Source organism: Rhineura floridana, chromosome 10 (genome assembly GCF_030035675.1).
Source record: "Rhineura floridana isolate rRhiFlo1 chromosome 10, rRhiFlo1.hap2, whole genome shotgun sequence".
Classification (NCBI taxonomy): Eukaryota; Metazoa; Chordata; class Lepidosauria; order Squamata; family Rhineuridae; genus Rhineura; species Rhineura floridana.
Window position 1 is genome coordinate 91,194,707 of NC_084489.1, and position 22,239 is coordinate 91,216,945.

Genomic DNA, 22,239 nt, shown 5'->3' on the forward strand with positions numbered 1-22,239 from the left:
CTTTTCCTTCTGCTAGATCCCCCCCCCACTTGCTGGACATGAGGGGGGCCTCTGAGGCAGGAGCTGGCAAAGGAAATTCCCTTATCCAGCCGGGGGGGGGGTAATGCAGCCCCCTATCTGATGGTTTCTCCATAGAGGCATAATGGAGGATGGCCGTGTGTGGAGATAGGAGCCCCCCCCCGGGGCCAATGGGGGCCTGGCACAGAGCATAGGAGGCAGCAGAAGCAGAAGAAGCGCTTTATATATATTTCACAAAATATTATTCACATCAGTGAGACAAGTTACAGCTCTCCAGGGCTACTCAATGCGCTTGCAGGAGCTGCTGTTGGCATGGGGGGGGGCAGAGGAAGGGGCTGCAGGAGAGAGGAAGCAAGAGGCCTAGCCCACTTCTCCCCCCCCTTCACATCCCAAGTGGTCCCCTGAGGATCGCAGCACTAGCATCTCCTGCAAGCTGGTGAAAAACCTGGCTGGTACATGGAGGGGGCATCCCCCCACACTCCCTTTGGCCACACCAGATATGATACACACACACACGCCTCTATGGGGGGCAGAAGTCTGTGAAGTAGGGGTGCTGGAGCGCATCCTCTGCAGAGATCCGATGCACCGGGTTGCACTTGAGCAGGTTCTGGGGAGCCGAAAAAGGGGGGCGGTGAACAGAGACTCCCCCATGAAAGAAAGCAGTGGATGAGAGACCTCTTCCCACCCCTGGAGGTGGCCCATCTTTTAATGATCCCCCCCAGTTCCTGCATCTTTAAAAGCAGCTGCAGAGGAGGCCGAGGGCCCTGATCCTCACGCCATCCCCATGGCAAAGGGGCCGCTCCTGGGCTCTGGCAGCCAAAGCTTAAGTCAGGAGGCCGGATGGTGGCAGAAGGAGAAGCCGCACGGGGAGAGGGACGCCCTTGCCTTGGAGCAGAAGAGTGGGGGTGGGGTGGGGGCTCCATTAAGGAGACCATCCAGAGCACTCGGGGGGGGGGCACTCACCTGGAGCAGGTCCCGGCCTGTCGTATTGAGCTTGGGCACCACGTTGACCAGAGAAGTTGTTGCAGGGTACATGGGGTACGGCTGAGGGGGAACAGAGCAGGTGAGAAGCGGGTGTGCCGGGGGCTCTCTCCCCCCAACACCCCCCAGCTAAGATGGGGAGGGAGGGCCTCCTTACCTTGTAGTCTGGGAGTTTGGTCATCCCCGGCCACTGCTCCTCCGTGGGGGTCCCCAGCAGCGTGGAAGAGTTAAGGACCTTCTTCCTTCCCAAGTGGAAGACCCCTCCATCCCCTCCCCCCAAGTACGGCACTCAGAGCTCAGCACTGTAGCTTCTCCCTCCCCTGCCATCAACATGCATAGGCCTGTGTGTTCACAACCACCCACCCCTGCCCGTGGGCTTGCTTAAAATATGGCAGAGGGTTGGGGGTGCTCAGCGGCTGTCCCAGAAGCGGGAGGGAGGGAGAGAGGGACTCTTCCCTTCTGCAGCCAAGAAACATTCCCACAAGCAAGAACAAATTTGTTCACACCAGGAGAGTCTCTGGCTCCCCCCCCCCCCCCGGAAAGCCACGGAATCCACCTCCATGCTGCCACAGCCCCCCCGCCAGCAACCACATGTCTCCATCTGGCCAATCACTGCTTTTGCTGGGCTGCTCCTATTCAGATCTGGCCTGGCACTTGCCCACTCCCCACGGATATCGGAAGATCCTCTTCAACTGGTCGTCCACGTCATTGCCTGGGAAGAGGGGGCGCCCAGCATTGGCCAGCTCTGGTGGTGGGGACGGAAAGAGGAAGAAGTCAGGCACCCCAGAGACCTTGCAAATCCAACTCTGTGCCGTTTACCACTAAAGCCACCTCTGCCCCCCTGTTACCTGCAAAGATGCAGCCAGCGGACCACATGTCTATGGAGGTGGAGTAGAGCTTGGCCCCAAAGAGGACGTCCGGAGGGCGGTACCAGAGCGTCACCACCTGTGGGGGGAGAAGGGGGTCAGGGCCGGCCTGGAAGGGGAATCCGCCAAGAGCCAGTCCAAGGGGAGGGGCCCGTGCAGAAGGTCTTAAGGGTCACCTCCCACCAGGGCTGGGAAAGAGCCCCGTTGGGGAAATCCCAGAGAGCTGCCGCCAGTCCATGTCTGGCCCACTGTCTGACTCAGCCAAGGCAGCTTCTGGCCTTCCTCTTGGCATTCCTCTGGATGAACCAGGAGCACCAAAGACTGGTGAGCCAGGCAAGGCCGGAGAAGGCACAATGATGGGGCGTGTGCATGCGTGGGTGGGGAGGCTGCATGCGTGGGTGGGGAGGCGGGAACAGGGCTGGCCATGCAGGCTGCTCTGCCACTCTTTGCCCACGGCCAGGTGCCCCCCCCCACGGCCCCCGCTCACCTCGGCCGAATAGCAGCGTACAGGAATCCCAAAGGCCCGAGCCAGGCCAAAGTCTGCCAACTTCAGCTCCCCGTTCTGTTGGCAAAGTCAGGCAGTCAGTGGAGGAGGAGGGTCCAGTCCAGGGACCCCACTGCATGCTCCCCAGGGCAGGAAGGAGACCCCCACTCCACTCCCATTGAATTAACCCGCGGGGGTGGAAGGGGAATCTCTGCAATAGCAACCATGATCCCAAGAGCTCTTCCCTGGTTAGGCACAGCTTGGCCTGAAACAAAAACATCCCCCCAATTTCAGCCATTTCTGGTTGGGGGGAGAGGAAGTCTGTATCAGGGTTTTTTGGCAACAGTGGTGCTGCCTTTTCTTTTTTTAACCTTTGCCCCCCCTCATTTTGCTGCTGCCACAAGTGGTGGCAGAGGCTGACCCCCTCTCAGCAGCCACCACTCCCCCCCCCCGACAGCTCCTGTCACGACCAAACATCCTGGCAAAATATTGTCCTGAGGGGCCTTCTAGGGGAGGAGACGCCAGCCATCTTCCTCTCCACCCCGGACAGATGCTAGGTCACGATGCCACAGTGTTGTCCCCAGGGGCACCGAGTGCTCGCCTGGGCAGTGGGGGAGGGGGGACAGAAGCAGGAAACGGCAAAATGAGCCTGGCTGCCACTGCTGCTGCTGCCAGCCCAGAAGCGCAAGACAAAGCATGGCTAAGTGCGACGGTGCCAGCGTGCAGCTATTCACAGGGAAGCCTGTGGCTGCTTCCTTCCCCTTCCCCCATCCTGCCGCTACCGCTGCTGCCACTGTGCCACCCACAGCTGCGACATGGTTTGCCTTAGCCTTGGTCCCAACCGGGCCTTGTGGTTTGTCTCCCCACGGTAAACCAAGAGCAACTCTTGGTCACTGCGAGTGGTTTGTCTGGAGCAAGATAAACCATGAGCCTACGTGCAAGTGCACAAGCTAAAGTATGCCAAGACAGCGCTTAGCCCAGGAAATGCAGCAGCAGGGCCAGGAGAGAACTACAGTAGCCCCAATCTTTGCCTTGAGAAGCTGCCACAGGTTTCCTTGTTCATGCTTAGCCGTGGTGAGGGCCTCCTGCAGATAGCAGGAGGTCCGTTCCACACAATATAGGAAGGTGACCTTTAGCAAAGTGGCACCTTCCCTTTGGAATCCCCTCCCCTTCAATATTAGACAGGCACCGTCTATGTTATCTTTTCCCCGCCTACTGAAGACCTTCCTCTTCCAAAAGCCTTTTAAGTAGAGGCCTTATCCCAGTCTGTGTCTGTGTTGGAATTGCTTTTTAAAGTGTTTTTAAAGCGCTTTTTTTAAATGATGTTTTGTTTTAATATGTTTTAAAGTCTTTTGTTTTTAAGATGCTTTAAAGTGCTGTTAGTGCTTTTGTTTGCCACCTTGAGCTCCTTCTGGGAGGAAGGGCGGGGTATAAATTAAATGTATAAATAAAGGGATGGATAGATGGTTTGGCTAAGCATTACATGCAAATCAGGTCAGTAAGTCTCCCCCCGCTACCACCCCATCTTGAGACCTCCCCCAACCACAACTCCAACCCCCGCTTTACCCTCACCAATTTTGGACTGAAAGTTTGCTCAGGGGAACTTTCCATTCACCCCGAGTGAACGCCAGCTCAGATCCCAATGGTGTATCTCCGAAGTTAGGAATTCAAAGTGGAGCATTTTGTACGGATTTACAGTGAGCTGCATTTGCCATTTTAACATCCACAATCTTCCAGATTGGAGAGATTCTTCGAGAGGTCTTTGGAGGCCCAAACTGCACGTGATGCTAAATGTGTTTCTCTGTTGCATGAATCTTTCTCCAAATGCAAAGAGCAGTCACAGAGGGCCCAATCCAAGCCAACTGGAGCTTCTCTCCAATGCAAACAGCAGCTTTAGGGATGAGGTGGGTGGGGAGGGTTCTGTAGGATTGGGGCAAGGGGGGAAGGGTTAAACTCTCACTCCCACCCTGCAGTTCCAAGCCTGATTGTGGCCCCCTCCACAGCTATTTGCATTTTTTGGAGGGGGGAAAATTCATACAACTCAAAAGGTAGTTTGACCCTGCAAAGAACTCCTGAAACGGGTTGGGACCCTGTGGCCCCCGGGTAGACTTGGCCTGCCAGGGGTTCAGATCTGACCACGACGCTGCTTTCCCTACACCACGCCTACTTGTCCCACACATTCTGATGTATATGGCATCACGTGTGGGGCAGGTAGAGGCGTGGCTGCCGATGCACCTGGCACTGGCCTGGGAAAGCAGGCCGATGTGTGGCAGAGATGAAGCCTCCTGTGCCGGGTGCACGTGGTGCCTGGTAGTCACAGCCGTGGGACTTCAAACTGCCCAAGCGCCTGACGTCATTGTGCATCAGGTTATGGACAGGTGCGAAGCCCCACACAACTGTCCAATTTGGCTCACAGAACCAACAAGTTTCCCCACACCTGTCCTAAAAGATCTTGGCAGACTAGGGCGAATGAGATTCAACAGATGTGTGCAGTAAGGCACATGAGGGCAAAAAATCCCAGCTTTATACACCAACAGGGCCTGAACTGGCATTGACTTAGGATGCACCAAAAGTTCACACAACTTCCTTGAATGTCCCATGTGGTTTGACCCAGTCTGCTAAAATTTCCAGCACCCTGAATAATCTGGGATCACTGGCTTATCTGGCCACCTCATTGCTCATTCCTAACTTCCCATAATTTGGTCCTCCCAATACTGATAGGGGAGGGCACCCCACTGCTTACCTCCCTCTACTGGGAGAACTGCACATTGTTCCTGCTCTTTGCCTCCTGCCTTTGGCCTAAACTGACTCTGGAGTCTTTGACAAGGGGCTTTGTCAAAAACTTCCTCAAAGTCTAAGGACACCACGTCTACCAGATTCTCCATCCCCCACCCGAAGTACATGCTTGTTGGACCTCTCCAAGGACCCTGAAAGGGAACTTCCCTTTGCAGAAGCCACGCTGGGTCGTCTTCTCCTAGCACCCTCCCGCACCCAAACACTCACCCGGTTGATCAGGAGGTTCTGAGGCTTGAGGTCACGGTGGAGAACATTTCGGCTGTGGCAGAAGCCCAGGCCCTTCAGCAACTGATACATGAAAGACTGTGGGAGGCAGAGGAAAAGAGCCTGGAGGCATGATGGCCCCAATCTGCCCACGCCAGCCAGCCCCCCAATGCCACACTCACACACCCTAGTCAGGTCACCCATCTCACCTTCACAATCTCAGGGTCCAGATCCCCATTACAGCTGTCAAAGTATTTCTTCAGATCCTGGGAAGAACAAAAAGGAGTAAGGGCCCGGGGGGTCAGCAGGCAAGACTCACAGACCCTTGAATGGCTGGTCTCCCAGGCAACAGCAGCCCCCAAACTCTCCTGATTGGGAGACAATCTCAAGAGGCCAAGGCCAGCGGTTGTGCAAGTGGAGATAGCCATTATTTATCCGCTGTGCCTCCCTCGTTCTCTCTCCCCAGACCTCCCTCAGCTTATAACAAGGCTGCTTCCCTCTCTGAAAAAGGGGCAGGAGTGGTCTTACTTGGACCTTTGTAGCCTGCGGGAAAATGTGTACAAATTTATGCGCCCAGCATGGAGAAAGTGGGTGGAGAGCCTTCTTCCTCCCTCCCAATACGAGGACCCAGCCGGAGTGATCCAAGCGATGCCGATTGGCAGGAAATTCAGGACAGACCAAATGACAGGCACTTTCCCCACACACAGCGCATTGTGAAAGTGTGGAACTGGCACCCACAGGAGGCAGTGAGGTCCAGCAGCTTGGATGGCTTTAAAAGAAGATTGGCAAATTCATGGGGGGGGGAGGAGGAGGCCATCAATGGCTACTAGCCACAATGGCTATGCTCTCCCTCTGCAGTTGGAGGCAGGACTCTGATTAATGCCAGATGCTGGGAGTCACAAGTGCAGAGAGTTGTTCTTGTGCTCAGGTCCTGCTTGCAGGCATCCTTTGGGGCAACTGGTTGGCCACTGCGAGGACAGGATGCTGGACCAAATGGGCCCCCTTTGGCCTCATCCAGCTGCAGCCAGGCTCACCTTATGAAATTTTACCAGAGCTGTCACTGCCCCCCCCAACTCACTTACCTGGTCACAGAATTCAAAGACCAGCGTGAGCTTCTTGTCACTGTGGAGCACATCATGCAACCTGGGGGGAAGAGCAGCAAATCCAGTGATGACACTCCAACTAGCACCCAAGGGAGACCATATGAGCAGAGATAGGAAATCTCTCTCTCTTACATGCACACACACACACAGAGTGCCACAGAGCTCCACCTACTCAGAGGACGCAAAAGGGAAAGAGAAAACCATGGAGCTGATATACATGGAGAGGAACTGGACATTAGAAGGAACTTCTTGACAGTAAGGGCAGTTTGGCAATGGAACCGACTGCCTAGGGAGGTGGTGGGATCCCCTTCGCTGGATGTCTTCAAGCAGAGGCTGGACAGCTATCTGCGGGAGATGCTCTAGCTGTGGATTTCCTGCTGTGAGCAGGGGGTTGGACTCGATGGCCTACAAGGCCCCTTCCAACTCTAGGATTCTATGATTCTATAACGTAGAAAAATCCTGTCAAACAAATCTCTTCTCTCTTTTTGATCAGGTCACTAGCTTAGTAGATGGTGGAAATGCTGTAGATGTCATCTATCTAGATTTCAGCAAAGCGTTTGACAAAGTCCCCCACGACCTTTTGATTAGCAAACTGGTCAAATGCGGACTACATGGAAATACTGTCAGGTGGATTCACAACTAGTTGGAAAACTGTACTCAAAAGAGTGGTCGTCGGTGGCTCTGCTTCGGACTGGAAGGAGGTCTCGAGTGGAGCGCCACAGGGCTCTGTCCTGGGGCCGATACTCTTCAACATTGTTATCAATGACTTAGATGATGGGGTGGAGGGAAGCCTTATGAATTTTGCAGATGATACGAAACTGGGAGGCATAGCTAACACAATGGAAGACAGGAATAAAATCCAAAGGGACCTGGATAGACTAGAAAGTTGGGCTGAAATTAATTAAATGACATTCAATAAAGAAAAATGGAGGATTCTGCATTTAGGCCACAAAAACAAAATGCATGGGTACAGGATGGGAAATACCCGGCTTAGCAGTAGTGTGTGTGAGAAGGACCTTGGAATTGTAGTGGATCGCAAGTTGAACATGACCCAGCAGTGTGATGCTGCAGCAAAAAAGGCAAATGCGGTTTTGGGCTGCATAAACAGAGCTATAGTTTCCAGGTCGAGGGAAGTAATAGTCCCACTATATTCTGCATTAGTCAGGCCTCATCTGGAATACTGCATTCAGTTCTGGGCGCCTCATTTTAAGAAAAATATAGACAAGTTAGAGCGGGTTCAGAAGAGGGCGACGCGGATGATAGCCGGTATGGAGAACAAGTCTTATGAGGAAAGGTTGAAGGAACTTGGCATGTTCGGTCTGGTGAAGAGAAGGCTGAGGGGTGACATGATTGCACTCTTGAAGTACCTGTAGGGCTGTCACATAGAGAAGGGTACAGATTTGTTCTCTGCTGCCCCAGAGGGTAGGACTAGGTCTAATGGTTTTAAGTTGCAGGAGCGTAGATTCAGATTGGACATTAGAAGGAACTTCTTGACGGTAAGGGCAGTTCGGCAATGGAACCGACTGCCTAGGGAGGTGGTGGGATCCCCTTCGCTGGATGTCTTCAAGCAGAGGCTGGACAGCTATCTGCGGGAGATGCTCTAGCTGTGGATTTCCTGCTGTGAGCAGGGGGTTGGACTCGATGGCCTACAAGGCCCCTTCCAACTCTAGGATTCTATGAAAATGACTGGCTGTGTTGGGAGAACAGACTCTCCAGCTGCCCCTGGAACGGGCCCTCCAGAGAGTTGTGTCGGAGCACAGAGCTGTCTATTAAAACCTTTTCTAGAGGGATTTTTGAGGGTGCTCAAAGTGGCTTAAAAATAAATGTAAACAAGTAAAGGTACAGAATGATAAATCAAACATCAAATGAAGTAGTCCCTAAAAGCATGGCACAAAATCAGCCACACATAAGAATGATAAATAAAAGAATGTTTGTCAACTCTTGCAAAATATCACCTCACCACAATGGGCAGAGCAAGGGGGCTACAGCAGTGAAGCCCCCGCTCCTAGCTGCTGCTGTTGTTGCTGATCCTCTCGGCCAGTGTTGTAAAGCCATGTGGAGCGGGGCCAGATCCTGCATGCAGCAGACACTTCCATGCAGTAGCTGCAGACTGCATTATAGTTGGTATGCAATTGCATTGGAATGTTTATTACATTTGTCATTAATTGGCATGTTTTAGTTCATTTCATGATGACTTTAAAAGGTTACAATGTCCATATAATAACTCAATTAATTTGTTGGATTGTTGTTTGAAATGATCATTTAAATACTAGATTTTAATGATGAATTAATTTTCATTTTTGCTGTTCTATTGTGAGCCGATTTCAGCATTTTTATATGGAAAAGTGGCATACAAATTTGAATAATATAAATATATAATACATGGGCTGAAACATGGAGAGTGCCTGAAGCACGTGGGTCACAGCTGTCAAGGGCTTCAAAGGTTACCTTGGAACTTTCAGGGTACCTGGAATTGGGCCTGGAAGCACACAGGAACCAGTTCAGTTGTCAGCTGGAAACCTGCCAAAATGTGAGCAGCCCAGATCTGCACTCACTGAGGATTCCAAGTCTCCTTCTAGGGCAGCCCCACATAAAGCAAATTACAGTAGTCAAGCCTATCTACAATAGCAGACCTTGACTGGAAACATAATAGCCTAAGTAATATTCACAATGAACTTTAATCTGTAATATGTCATAAAAAAAGACCATCCCAACTGACCCAGGTAATTAAAGAAAGGGCTGATTGCAAGAACCAGTCTGAACGACTACTTGATGCAGCCGGCGTGACTGACATAGACAGAAGTCAGTGTGGTCTGTTATATATGGGGCCATGTAAAACCCCACAGTAAGACATGAGGCATGACTAGCTAAAGCCCTCTAGAGTGTGCCTGATGTCTCAGTGCAGCCTTTGCCAGTCTGGTGCCCTCCAGATGTTTTGAAAGACAACTCCCATCAGCCTCAGTCAGCGCGGCCATATGATGCTGGGACTGATGGGAGCTGTCGTCAAAATGCCTGGACAGCCCCAGGCTGGGAAAGGTGACCTTGGTGTTGGATGTGCAACAGAGAAAAGGGGGTGCAAAATGGGAGAGGGTATAGGAGTGTAGGCTCTGGATTGGATTTGATATAAAAGTCCTGTGGCTCCCTTGGACTCTGGCTCTTCTAAGCCGGAAGGTTGAGGATTTTGCTGGTTGAGAGCCGTATTGGACTTTTCTGTCACAGTCTATTGTCTAATCAAAGTTGGAAGTTGCATCGCAAAGGCAAGAATTCACTGCCCTTTTGAAGAGAGATTGTCCCAGGTTGCGTGTTCCACATTGTTATCGATAACATTAATCAAGAGTGTAACAGAAGCAGGGGTTTGCATTGTTTTAACTACAGCTCTGTGATGTCATTTTAAAAGAGTCTGACCACTGCTGTGTACGTTTCTTGCTGAAGAAAACACACATCAAAGGACATGTAAGCAAGTTGCAAAACCTTGTGTCTTTCTAAATTTATTACTAACCCAGGGGAAGGGAGTATATAGATATCTAAGGAATTCAGCAGCTGGATAAATTTGAGATGGCTTGTCACATCACCAAGAGCCCACCCCTCAGTCCAGGACCGACTGACTCTGATGAATTCTTCTCTCTGGACTGGCTTCCCTCAGCAACTGTGTATGTACACTTCTATATGCCCTGTAGTAGCAAAATATATTTTTAAGCTACAATATAGCTTTAGCATATTTTATTTAGCCGAAAGGATTATATTCCCCCTTTAGAGCCCCAGCATCCTTGGGTATGCCAGATCACCTCAGGCTCACCTGGACTCTAATCTAGGTGTTTTAATGAGTACATGATGGCTTGCCCAGTATGGTATTAGGAAGACATCTCATTAATCAAGACATGAAAGGAGCCCCGTTAAGCATCTAGTCAAAGGCTAAGATTACGACAGGTGGATGAGTCAAGGGACGGTCAATGATGGGATGGGGCAGGTGAGATAGCTGTAGCTAGTTGGAGGATGAAAGGAAGATGAAAATAGATCTTAGCACTAGACAGCTAGTTGGCAATCTCTATTGTATTTTAAGGTGTCCTGTTAAAGGTTAGGTATGCGCAGGTGCCACGATATATTATTTTTGATGTCTGTATACTCATTAATCATTTATGTAATATTATAGTTGTGTGCCAGTTTTTATGCTATAAAAATGTTTCTTGTGCCCAATAGGAGTGTTCAGTCTGACACCAGCTACTGCAGAGCTGTGTGGCTGATCCACTTTTATTGGGGATACTTGGCTGTATGCTTTGTAAGTACACTCAATAAATTTTAACTCTTTGTAAGCAAACCTTGTGTCTGCATCTCATCTTTGGTAACCCAAAACAACCTGAAGGTATACAACTTCTTAACTACCTCAACAAATCCAACGTTTTAATATTTTTAATATTGGCCTGGTTCACATACAGTGATAAGCCATAAAGTGCAGCTTACTGGGAATGAGCGATGTTGCACTCTGTTCAATCGCACCTGCCCTGCACCTAACTGTTAGAGCCATACGACAATGGAACCAGTGGCCTAGGGAGGTAGTGGGCTCTCCGACATCAAGAGGCGGCTGGACAGCCATCTGTTGGGAATGCTTTGATTTGGATTCCTGCATTGAGCAGGGGGTTGGACTGGATGGCCTTATAGGCCCCTTCCAACTCTACTATTCTACGATTCTATGATTTCCTGTGCTGTGATCTAGCGTTGTGGTTGGTTTTGCTCTAAACAAGCCACAAGATGAAGCCAAGTATTGCTCTGGCCTTCCTGCACCTAGTTCTCTTGTGGGGAAAACAACGCACGAGGGCTGGATCACATGTACGCCAGCCAGAGCTTGCCTTGCTGCCTCTTGGCATGGCACAGGAAGGAGAAGGGTAGGTGCAACTGAGCACAGAGTGTGCCAATCTGCTGCTTGTGTGTGGTAAGCCATGTTTTGTTTTGGACAGGCCACCACTTACCATTGCATGTGAATGGAGCCATGGTTACAATTATGCCGCCCTGTCTGGACTTACCCTGAACCAAAATAAAATAAAATAAAATTACTTTAAATGTGTTTGTTCTCCTTCGCCAACGAGTACAGTTGGAAAGCTCCAGGTGCCACCTTTGAAGTCATCAGGACTTTTGCAGGCCAGCACTGCCCCGGAAGGGAGGGCCTCTGCAACAGGCACCTCTGGCGAAAGGCGTCTCGCCCGCCTGTGTTGCTCACTCAAAAGACAGGCCTGGCTCCAGGGACTCGCCTCAGATTCAGAGGGAGAGAGCAGCCCAGCCTATCACAAACACATCCATCCCCCGCCCAGACCCTGATCATCCCCTCGTCCCCACATCCCCCATGCCTGGTCTGCATTCAGCCCAAAGCTGTTCACCCTCACCCACTCAATGACAGTCTCCAAGGGCTGGTTCACAGTGGAGACACAACACAATATAGCACTGAGGGTTATCAGCCTCAAAGCTCCAGATGACCCCACCCTGCGGCTTCAAGAGCACCAGTGATGACACCAATCACTGTGGGACTCCTCCTCCCGGGTTGAGGGAGCACCCCTGACGACCACCCTCTGAATGAAACTCCAGAAAGTTACCCCCAACCCAATGGTGCAGGAAAAAACAGTATGGTCTACAGTATTGAAAACAGCTGAGCACTCAGCTAAGGTCAGCAGGGAACTATCCACCCCATGGATTTCCAGACGAATATCCGCTAGGCTACCAAAGCCACTTCTGTCTCATAGCCAGGCCAGAAACCAGATTCAGGGCTGAGGATGGTGGGGTTTTATTTGGGTGGGTGAACGGGACACACAAGGTTGTGCCCTCTCTCCCCACACTGTGTGCCATGGGGCCAAACTGGGCTCCTGCTGGGAGGAAGGGCGGGATATAAATCAAATAATAAATAAACAAATAAATCTGTGCGGCCTGGTGCACCCTGGGGCCCCATCTGATAGCCAATTATCTCTTGTCCCAATGAGGACTCATGACTCAATTGTGGAACATGCATCTCTGGAAAAATATTTCTTTAAAAGGACAGGATTGAAAAAGCCAGAAACAAAAGTTCCCTCTCTGGAATTCTTTTGTTTTCTGGTCCCAATCTAATCGTTTATTTGGTTGCACCATCAGCAAAAGGGACTACACACACACACACACACACACACACACAGAGAGAGAGAGAGAGAGAGAGAGAGAGAGAGAGAGAGAAGGGCACCCAGAGCTGCTTCATTGCTCAGGAGAGAACCGGGGTGCAAGCTCAGAGTTGATTCAGCCCCAGAAGCTGGCCCCCATCACTCAAATACCTGGAATGGGGCCAGACACAACACTCACACACAGAGTGTCCTGGGGTACCTCCAAGATGCACAATGGCAGAACGCCTGTGGCCCAAAGGCCACTTTGCCAGATCCATAGAAGCTGCAGCTGCAATAAACCTGGGGGGGCCTGGGGCGGCTTTTGGTATGTACATGGATTAATTCTGAAATGCCATAGGCTTCCCGTCCTTTGCAACCCCAGTGTGTTCCAGAGCTGAGCCCTGGCACTTCAAAGCTAAAATTAAGCCAGCCCTCAACAGCTCACCTCACAATGTTCTTGTGCTTCAGTTCCTTAAGCAGGCAGATCTCCCGCAGGGCTGAGCTGGGGACTCCCTAAAAGGCAGAGGGAGGGAGGGATGTTGTCTCTGCTTGGCTCTCTCTCCCCTGCCACCAATTCAGGGGAAGTTCCCCCTCAGTCTTCACAAGGGGCAGAGCCCAAGGGGTGAGAAGCATCCTCTGCAAGTCCCAGACCCCTCTGAGACAGAGAATCCACCCACCCACCAGCTGCCAAGAGACACCTCCACTTCCAGAGTGAATTACTGTGGCTCCCAACCAAGGGATGCTGAGAACTATAACAGGAACTGGGATCTCTAGCAGACCTCTCAACAACTGTGCAAAGCTGCCATTTCCGTGAGAAGCCATGGCAGTTCAGCCAAGCGCAAAGGGGCCCTCCAGAGAGCAGGCCGTGTGTTGGGGCCCCTTGCAAAAGAGCAGGAGGTGAAGGGCTCCTCCTCATTGTGCATTCACAATGATTTGTGCTCAGTCGTGGTATTGGGGTGGTTATGCATATCCCACTTTCAACACTGTTTGGGCCTGCAAAAGTTTCAGGGTGGACATACTGTTTCTCTTCCTATCTGTGCATATCTCCTAACTTCCTGCTGACCATTTCAACCACAAATGTTCCAGTTTATTTTTTGTCCTGCTTTGATTGCGCTACAGCACAAGAGTGGCCCCTCCAGATGGCAACAATGCAATAACCTGGGGGAAGCATTGAGGAACGACTCATAAAGTGGAATGATGTGTGGACGGGCTAGTCCATTAACACACTGTTATTGCACCAGTGACATGCTGCAGAATGCAGCCACCAAGACCCCACCACCCGTCTGGAGAGGCCCTTAGTCCAAATCCCAGGTGCATGAGGCCAGACTGATAGAAATGCATTTTGCACCCAGAGGGTCCCAAGTTCAGTCTCTGACATCTCCAGGAACGGCTGGGAGTGTCCCCTGCCTAAAATGATGGAAAGCTGCAGTTGCCCGTCAGGGTACAGCAGTGTTAACCAGCCTGAACTACAACTCCCATAAGCCCTAGCATCATATGGCTGTACTGGCCGGGGCTACTGGAAACTGTAGTCATTTGGAGGGCACCAGGTTGGCGAAGGCTGGTGCAGACAATACAAAGCTAGATGGGTCAGTGGCAGAGCACCTGCGTTCAATTCCCAGCATCTCCAGTTAGGACTGGGAACGACTCTCATGTGCAACCCTGGAGCGCCGCTGCCAATCCACACAGACATTCCTGACCTACATGAGCCAGCAGTCGGACGGGCACCTTCCTAGGTCCTCTCTGGAGGCTTCCTATTTTTCTTCCTATTTTCATTTTTCCACCCGCCCTCGCCAGGACTGAGATCTTGAGGGGAACTCTGGCCCCCATGGCATGAATTGGGGGCATTCCCCCGGCCCTACCCGCTGGGGGCAACCCCACGAGGGGAGGCGCAGGGCTCAGGCAGGCATCCTCCGCTACCTCCTCAGAGGTGCCTCACGAGGCGCTTGACTGAGGCAGGGCTGGGGGGCCCTGATTCAGAGAAGGAGAGCGCCCCCTCCCCCCTGGGCACCAACCTCGTCGTCGTCGTCCAGCCGCACCCTCTTCAGGGCCACGATCTCGTGCGTCTCCCGGTTCTTGGCCTTGAAAACCGTCCCATAGGTGCCTGGGGAGGGGGAGAGAGAGAGTTCGGATGTCCTTGGCACCCTGAACCCCGTTCCATGGCGAGTCACCACCCTGAGCCACGCAGCAGGGAGGCCAGCCCTGGAGACGAGGGGGTAGGGGGAGGAACCGTACCTCATTCGTGCCCTCCCCTGCTCGGGGGTGGGGGCCACTGCAGACACCCCGAAGTGGCGACCCCTCCCAAAGCATCCTCTGTAACACTGAGAGACCCTCCCCCTCCCCGGCTGGCATTCCCAGCCCGGACTGGGAAAGCAGCCGCAGCGGGGTGAGCATGGGAGGAGGACGTAGCCCCCATCTCCCTCTCCCAAAAGCTCGTCTCCTCTCTTCTTCCTGCCTGGCAGATGCGCCCCTCCGGCGACATCCTCCTCCTCGCCGCCGCCCCCCCGCATGCAGGATGCCTGCGCGCCCCCTCTCCCCCCCGCGGCCCCCACCCCACGCTCTGCCCCCCGCGGCCCCCCCACGCTCTGCCCCCCGCGGCCCCCCCACCCTCTGCCCCCCGCGGCCCCCATCACCCTCTCCCCCCCGCGGCCCCCATCACCCTCTCCCCCCCGCGGCCCCCATCACCCTCTCCCCCCCGCGGCCCCCACCCTCTCCGATCTTCTCCAGCTTCTCGTATTTCTGCATCGCCGCCCGAGCTCCGGCAGCGCAGCCCGAAGGAGCCCTCCGTCCTTCCTTCCCCTCCCGGGCCGGCTGGGACTACAACTCCCAGCACGCCTTGCGCGCGCATCCCCGGTCTGCCACGCTTGGCCGCAGAGACTACAGTTCCCGGCAGGCGCCACGACGTGGGCAGGCAGGGCTCCGCTTGAACACGGCTTTTGAGCGCGCCTCCGTGGACCGGGGTAGAGGGTGCCTCTGGGCGCGTGCTGAGCACCGCGTTCGCCCCGGAGACTCTAGGGGCCGTTGGGCTGCTCTTCCTCCGGGCAAAGCCGGCCCCCTTTTCGCGAAGCGGACGGCGTCAGGAACGGGCCCAGGACAGCCCGGATGGCACCCTCCGGCTGATTCCGTCACCGACCCCGCCTCCGGCCACAGCAGCTACTGCATGGATCAAAATTGTAATAGGACGACCTGTGCGATTGGGTGCTGAGGGCTCTGCGCCCTGTACATGCTTTGGAACGATCTTGTATTCTTACTTGGCATTGCAGTGCGGCTCCAGACACCCTCGAGCAGCTCCAAGCACCTGGGGAGGGGCTGCTGCTTAGTGGGCGGAGCAGTTGCTTTGCACGCAGACGGTCCCAGGTTGGCCTCTCCGGGTTGGCCGTGGGGCCGCCTGCCTGAACCCCCAGGGAGCACTGGCAGCCGCATAACTGAGGCCATGACGGGGAGAGGGGAGCCTCGGCTCAGGGCACATGCTTTTGTTCGCAAAATGTCCCAGAGTTTGGCCCCGGTAGGGCTGGGAAGGAGTCCATCTCCCTGAAACTCTCGAGAGCTGCTGCCAGTCAGTGCAGACAATACTGAGGTACAAGGTAGATGAGGTAGTCCGAATCTGCACAAGGCAGTTCCTGCGGTCCTAAACCAGGGCGGGTTACAATAGTTTTAAGACACGTAATTAAAAACACTTAAAAACAACCTAAACAACATCACAGAAAATGGGGTGGGTCCTAAAAATATACATCTCAGGTGTCAAAAGCCGAGGTAAAGAGGTGCCTTTTATTGTTGTTGTTGTTATAATTCACTCTAGGTTCCAGGGCAGGTCACAACCATATAAACTACATGATTAAAAACAGTTTAAAACAAATTACGTTCGCAACTAGAGAGGGTCCTAAAATATCTCTCTCTCAGGTGTCAAAAGCCGAGGTAAAGAGGTGCGTCTTCAGCATTTGCCAAAAGTTTTACAATGACTGTGCCAGACGCACCTCAGTGAGCAGGGACTTCCACAACTTAGGGGCCACCACAGAGAAGGCCCTCTTCCGGGCCACCCCTCCCCTGAGCTTCCGAGGGTGGTGGAATACCTAGAGGGCACCTTCTCTTCCCAGGCAGCAGGCCATCCCTCGTTGCCAGGATCTCTCACATGGATTGAGGGATTTGCCTGAAGTGATGGTGCAAGCCTCACCTCCAGTGTTTGAGCTGCAAGGACTCATCCACACCTGGCGCAATGCAAGGCAGCATTCCAGTTCCGTGGCCTGATGGCCTCCCATGTGCAAACAGGCCTTGGTCTTACCCAGCCTGATTCTAGGCGGAGCTGGGGGTGCCCATGGCAAGGGCTCATGTGGGAATGGGTCTGCAAGATGCCCCGCTGCAAGGTCCTGTGCTCGGGGTCAGAACGGCCCTTGTTTCCACCACCACCTCCAGACATTCTTAGAGCAGGGGTTGCGTCTGCAGGTCCACGTGTGCCCTCATAGACCTTCTCTGGTGCCCCCTGGGCTCTCCCCCTTCCCTTCCCTTCCCTTCCCTTCCCTGGCTGAAGCAAGGCTTGAAAGAAGCATTCTATTATAGCCAATATAATTGATTGTGGGGACCCACAACAGCCTTTCTGGTTTGCAAATGTGCCCATGAGTCACAGGCTGGTTAGCAACCATGGCATGAGAGGACCACTTCTGGACTAGGAAGTGGTTAAAGACCAGGAGGCCCAGAGTCGGAATAAATGAACAGTTCTCCCAATGGAGGGATGTAGACAGCAGAGTTCCCCAAGGACTGAGATGGGGACTTTTGCTTTTTAACTTGTTCCTAAATGAATGGAAGTTAGCGTGAGCAGTGAGGTGGCCAAGTTTGCTGATGACACCAAAGCTGGAAAAACACGACGATATTGCAAGGAACTCCAAAATGGTATCTTCAGACTGGGTGAAAAGGCAAATATGATTCTATGTATATTGGGACAAGAAATCTAAATGTCACATATACGCGCATGGGGTCTGAACTGGCAGGGACTGACCAGAAACAAGACCTTGGGGCTGTGGTGGAGCGCTCGATGAACATGTTGACTGAGTGTGTGGCAGCTGTGAAAACGGCAAACTCCATGGTAGGGATCATGAGGAAAGGTGTTGAAAATAAAACATAACAAATCTATGGTGCCAGCAGTATTTGCATACTGTGTACGGTTCTGCTCGCCTCACCTCGAAAACTGCCCAAAATGATCAGGTGACTGGAGGGGCTCCCCTATGAGGAAAGGCTGCAGCATTTCGGGCTTTTTAGTTTAGAGAAATGGTGAGTATTGGGGGGGGTGGCATAGCAGACTCCTATAAAATTATGCATGACATGCAGACAGCAGATTTTCTCCCTCAGTCTAACGCTAGAACTTGTGGACCTCCAATGACGCGGCACGTTGGGCGATGCAGGCCAGACAAGAAAAGTCGTTCCCGCGATGCGTGGTTAAACTCTGGCCTTCGCTCCCACGAGAGTCCGCGATGCGCCAACGTGGACGGTTTTCACAGAGGATTGGGCGCACCCGTGGAAGAGGCCATCGATGGCTGCAAGCCGCGACGTCGATGCTTCGTCTCCAGGGCCGGAGGCCGGATGGCGCCGGGCGACGCCAGTTGCAGGATTAGCGGGGCTCGGGCCCGGCTCCCGGGTCTTCTGAGGCGCGGGAGGCGGCCACGGCCTGTCCGAGGTCTTTGGCTTCCGCCTCGGCGTCTTTCTCTGTCTGCCTCCGTCCGCCTCACGCCTGGGCGGGGCTCCCCACTCTTCGGGCGGCGGGGGCCGTGCTGCCGTGCACGTGGCGGAGCCGGGAGCGCGCGGCGCCTCGACTCGCTTGCGCACGGCCCGGTGGCGAGCGGAGCTGGTTCCTCGCGGCTGGAGGGACGGGCGGTCGCGCGCCTGAGGCTGCTGCCGGTGCTCTTCCAGCGGCGGGTGAGTGGCGCCCGTGGGCGCGCGCACGAGTCGAGGGGGGCTGGTGTGGGAGAAGAAGCGTGTCCGCGGCCCGGGCAGAGAGAGGAGGGGGTTGGCGCGCCTCCTTTCCTCGGGAGGAGGAGGAGGAGGAAGATGATGCTGACGCCGCCTCCCCCTTCCCCGGCCAAGAACCGACCGGCCGGCCAGCAGCAGCCCCTGACCCTGAGCCTCTCCCGGCGCCAGCAGGGCTCCATCCTCTGGCCTGGCTGCTGCTCCCAACCGGTGGCGCGCACTCTGCGTGTTCTCAGAGACACGTTGCCCAGGCGCTCTCCTTGTGAAGGCCAGTCCCCAGCCTGTCGGTTCAACAGGCCGCTCGCCAACCATGGCTAGTGGCCCGCCAGATGTCTTTGCGGGACCCGTCCCAGGTGGGCAGCCGTACCTGCCTGGTGAGGCTTGCAGGCGCACACCGTCCACGGACAAATGGATCTGTAGCGGCGCTTGGAGCGGAGGCAAAGCTCCTGAAAATGCCCCTTAGCCCCGCCACGGGGCACCTGAACTTCGTGGCCTCCGCTTTTGGAGAGAGCCAGCTCTTGTTTTGCGTATTGCACTTTTGGATGGCAGCCTCCTGGTGATCCCCCTGTCCCCATAGCTGGGAACTTCTTCCTGTAACTCCAGCTAGAGGGTCCGACGTGTGCAGTGAGGCAAATGTCTGTCTATGTCTGCGTGGTCAACTCCAAAGGGCCACCTAGTCGCCCGCTGTGACGCAGGATCGTTCTCTTCCCCAGCCCAGGCCCTTCATGACCCAGACCCCCATGCACCAGGGCTGATGCTGGGGGCAGTCAGAAGCCCTCAGGCAGAGGGGCGCCAGGTGCCATTTCCCTGGCAGCAGAGAGCCAGCAGGGTGTGGGTAGGAGGTGTGTGCAGTGGTTTCAAGTCTCTGTTGCTCAGGGGTGGCTGCAGGCAGAGAAAGGAGTGGCGGAGGTGGGAGTGGACACACCTTTCTGCTGTGGGTGCAAACACCTTCCCTCGCTTTCCGGGCCCAGCCAGTGCCTGCTGGAGAGGTAGTTGCATAACCTGAGAAGGGCACATTGCATTCCCAGGAAGGGGGAAGGATCCAGCCTTTTCCTGCCCAGGGAGGGAGGGAAGCATCCTCTCAACGGCGAAATTCTCCAGGGGTGGCGCTCGCCTGCCTGCCTGCAGAGCCTTGCACACCATGCCTGCTTCTGCAGACAGCCCCCCCAATCTCCCCCGTGAGTTTCTCTGCCCTAGCCCAGCCCTGGGCACTGGGGAGCACCACAAGGGCTTGGGGGACAACCCTGGCATCCTCTCCCCCAAGGTCTGAGGCACTTTGCAGCAGCAGCAGCACCATCCGGTGGCTCTGGAGGAGCCTTCCCCAACAGATGCTCCTCCAGATGTTTTGGACCACAGCTCCCACTGGCTGTGATGGTGGGAGCTGGGGAAGGAGGGTTCTAGAGCCTTTTCCCATCCCGCTGTGGCCCTTCAGAAGACGAAATTCAGAGCAAAAGAGGCGGCACCTTTTGTCAGGTCGGAGTGGCAACCCAGGGGGAGCAGCCAGTGTGGGGGTGCTGGCCTACGGGTCCCATCGCCCCTGACCATTGGCCATGCTGGGGCCTCTGGAGGGGACCACATTGGCTGCTTCCCCTGGGCTGCCAGAGGTTTGAAGGGCACTTTCAGGCTGCATGGAGCCTTCCTCCTCTTCTACCTGTGTCGGAAGAAGGCCCAGCAATCCTTCCCCTGTGTCACTCTGGCTCATGTGAACATGCCTCCCTCTGCTCTCTCCTCTCCTGCCCAGGGTGTCGCCTGGGCTTCAGTTCCTGCCCTTCCTCTCCCAGCCCTCAGGACTGGCTTTGGGCCCTGGAACGTGACCAGTTGCTCCTGTTGCCACTGCTGTTGACTGTGGCGACACCTCCACTTTTCGTGGATTCACATCCACTGTTGTTTTCTCTGCCCTTTATCAGATTGGTTGGAGGCATGGGTGCCTCTAAGCATGTGCAGAGTGGTAGCGTTTTGGCAGAGCTTCCAGGGAAGTGGGAGCACAGTGCATTGTTTTAGCAATGCCAGTCCCTGTTCCTCTTCCACTCGATTCCACCTTTCCAGCAGGTGCCTCATTAATTTATTGAATTTATAAACTGCTTTTTCCACACGCGGAGTATGGAACAAAGAATAAACAAAAGCCCTATAAACCAAAACAGTAAAACAAACAGCATATTACAACAAAACCAGCTACAGGACAAAGCCAAGCAAGCGCTTGCTCTGCATGCCTGTCATGGGGGTGGGGCAGTGAGCAGCACCAGCTGGCAGAGCTGGCAGTCTCTGGGCTTTGTTTTGGGGGAGGCAGGTCCTTAAACTGTGTTTTGGTCGCAGGCTGTGGAGGGTTTAAGAGAGTAAAGCTAGCACCTTGGCTGGGGTTGAACCTGCAAGCAAACTGGCAGCCAGTGGGGCTGGCCAGAGCAGGTTGCCTCTGTGTCTGCCTCACTGCAGCTGACAGGAGGCATGCGCCTGCACTGTGTGTGAAGCTTCCAGGCTGTCTTCAAGGGCAGCCCCACGTACAGTGCACTGTGGCAACCTGACTACCGTGGCCTAGAAGTCACAAAATGCTGATTGATGCAGGGTGGGCTGGTCTGTCCAGGAAGGGAGCAGCACCCCTGGGTGTGATGATGGATGCCCAGCCCTAGTGAAGGTCAGCAATTGCCCATGGCCTGCATGGGGCTTCTGGGGCAGGTAGCGGGGCCAGGGGATGCCCCTCCCCCTCGTTTCCCCTTCAACCCACTAACAGGCCGGGGCTGGCCTTGTAGAAGAATTTGCCACAAGATGGGCGGGCCTTGGCTGAGCCAGGCAGTCAGCGGCTGAGGCTGGCTCCCAGATTTCTCTCTCCACATTAAAACAGGCTGGCTGTTGCTGTCAGGGCTGTTACTGGGGCTCCTTGCATCTGACTAATTAGTGGTTTTGTTCTCCGAGCTGAAAGCTCATAGCGTTACCCTCGTAATGACTCTCCGTACCGGGGGGGGGGGCTTGATCAGCCGGTCCCAGCCTGGGTAATTGCAGGTATTTCCCGGCCGTTCTTGGAAGCAGCCGGGCTCCTCCTCACTTGTGGTTGTTTTGGGGCTTCCTCTGAAAGATCCTTATCTTTGCTTTCTCACACTCAGCGTGGAGGCCCCGCTCTGGGCGTGGGATCCCTGGCCAGTGCCCACGCACTTTGGAGGCCCCTGAGTCAGTGAGCCCCAGGAATGAGCCTGGAAGCCGAGCTCTGCCTCCCGGACTCAGCAAGACAAGGAGAAGCCCCAGGGTGTGGGAAATGGCAGGGGCTCGCCTAGGCTACACCTGGCAGTGTGGGAGGGGCTCTTGTGCCCAGCCAGGAGGGGGGCAGCCATACCTTCCCCCATCCTTCAGAGATCCACTGGGGGACCCCGCTCTCTTCCCTCCGCTATAAAGCAACGTGAACACCTGCTTTTATCCCTTTGGGTTTTGGAGGGGGGGGAATTGTTGCCCTGAGGGAGAAGCAAACAGCAGAAGACGGTTCTGTTGTGGCCCATCATTTCCCAGTAGCTGCTACTGAAGTTTCTGCTTCTGGATGGGTGAAGGATTTGCACATGGGGCTTCTCTGTTTCTGGGTTCTCTGCCGTGGGGCCCCCTGCTGCTGCCGCCTTTGTAGGGGGTGTTGGGCAAAGTGGGTCAGCCTGGAGTTGTGCGGCTGGCATTCCCACTTGGAGGGAGGGCTGAAGCTCATTGGTAGAGCCTCTGTGGGAGAGCACCCACTGGGTGCTGCCCCTGCA

The 22,239-nt window shown here is 54.4% G+C and overlaps 2 protein-coding genes across 3 annotated transcripts in view; one reads left to right on the forward strand and one right to left on the reverse strand.

Annotated features, from left to right (window-relative positions):
• Window positions 1–223: 223 nt before the first annotated feature.
• Window positions 224–15,464, reverse strand: CDK5 (cyclin dependent kinase 5). The gene is made up of 12 exons (XM_061586294.1): window positions 15,271–15,464; window positions 14,578–14,666; window positions 13,011–13,078; window positions 6,432–6,492; window positions 5,559–5,615; window positions 5,353–5,448; window positions 2,353–2,427; window positions 1,848–1,944; window positions 1,675–1,744; window positions 1,157–1,217; window positions 982–1,062; window positions 224–625 (listed from the first exon to the last, which is right to left on the reverse strand). Exons 1-12 carry the CDS (start codon window positions 15,305–15,307, stop codon window positions 539–541), a joined length of 879 nt encoding a protein of 292 aa, XP_061442278.1. The 5' UTR covers window positions 15,308–15,464; the 3' UTR covers window positions 224–538.
• Window positions 15,465–18,109: 2,645 nt separating this feature from the next.
• Window positions 18,110–22,239, forward strand: part of SLC4A2 (solute carrier family 4 member 2) — a 53,498-nt gene continuing 49,368 nt past the window's right edge. Inside the window, exon 1 of one of the 2 annotated variants that reach the window (XM_061586280.1) lies at window positions 18,110–18,466. The gene's annotated coding sequence lies outside the window, so the exon portion shown is untranslated. The remainder of the gene's footprint in view (window positions 18,467–22,239) is intronic. The other variant, XM_061586293.1, reaches the window with a different exon arrangement.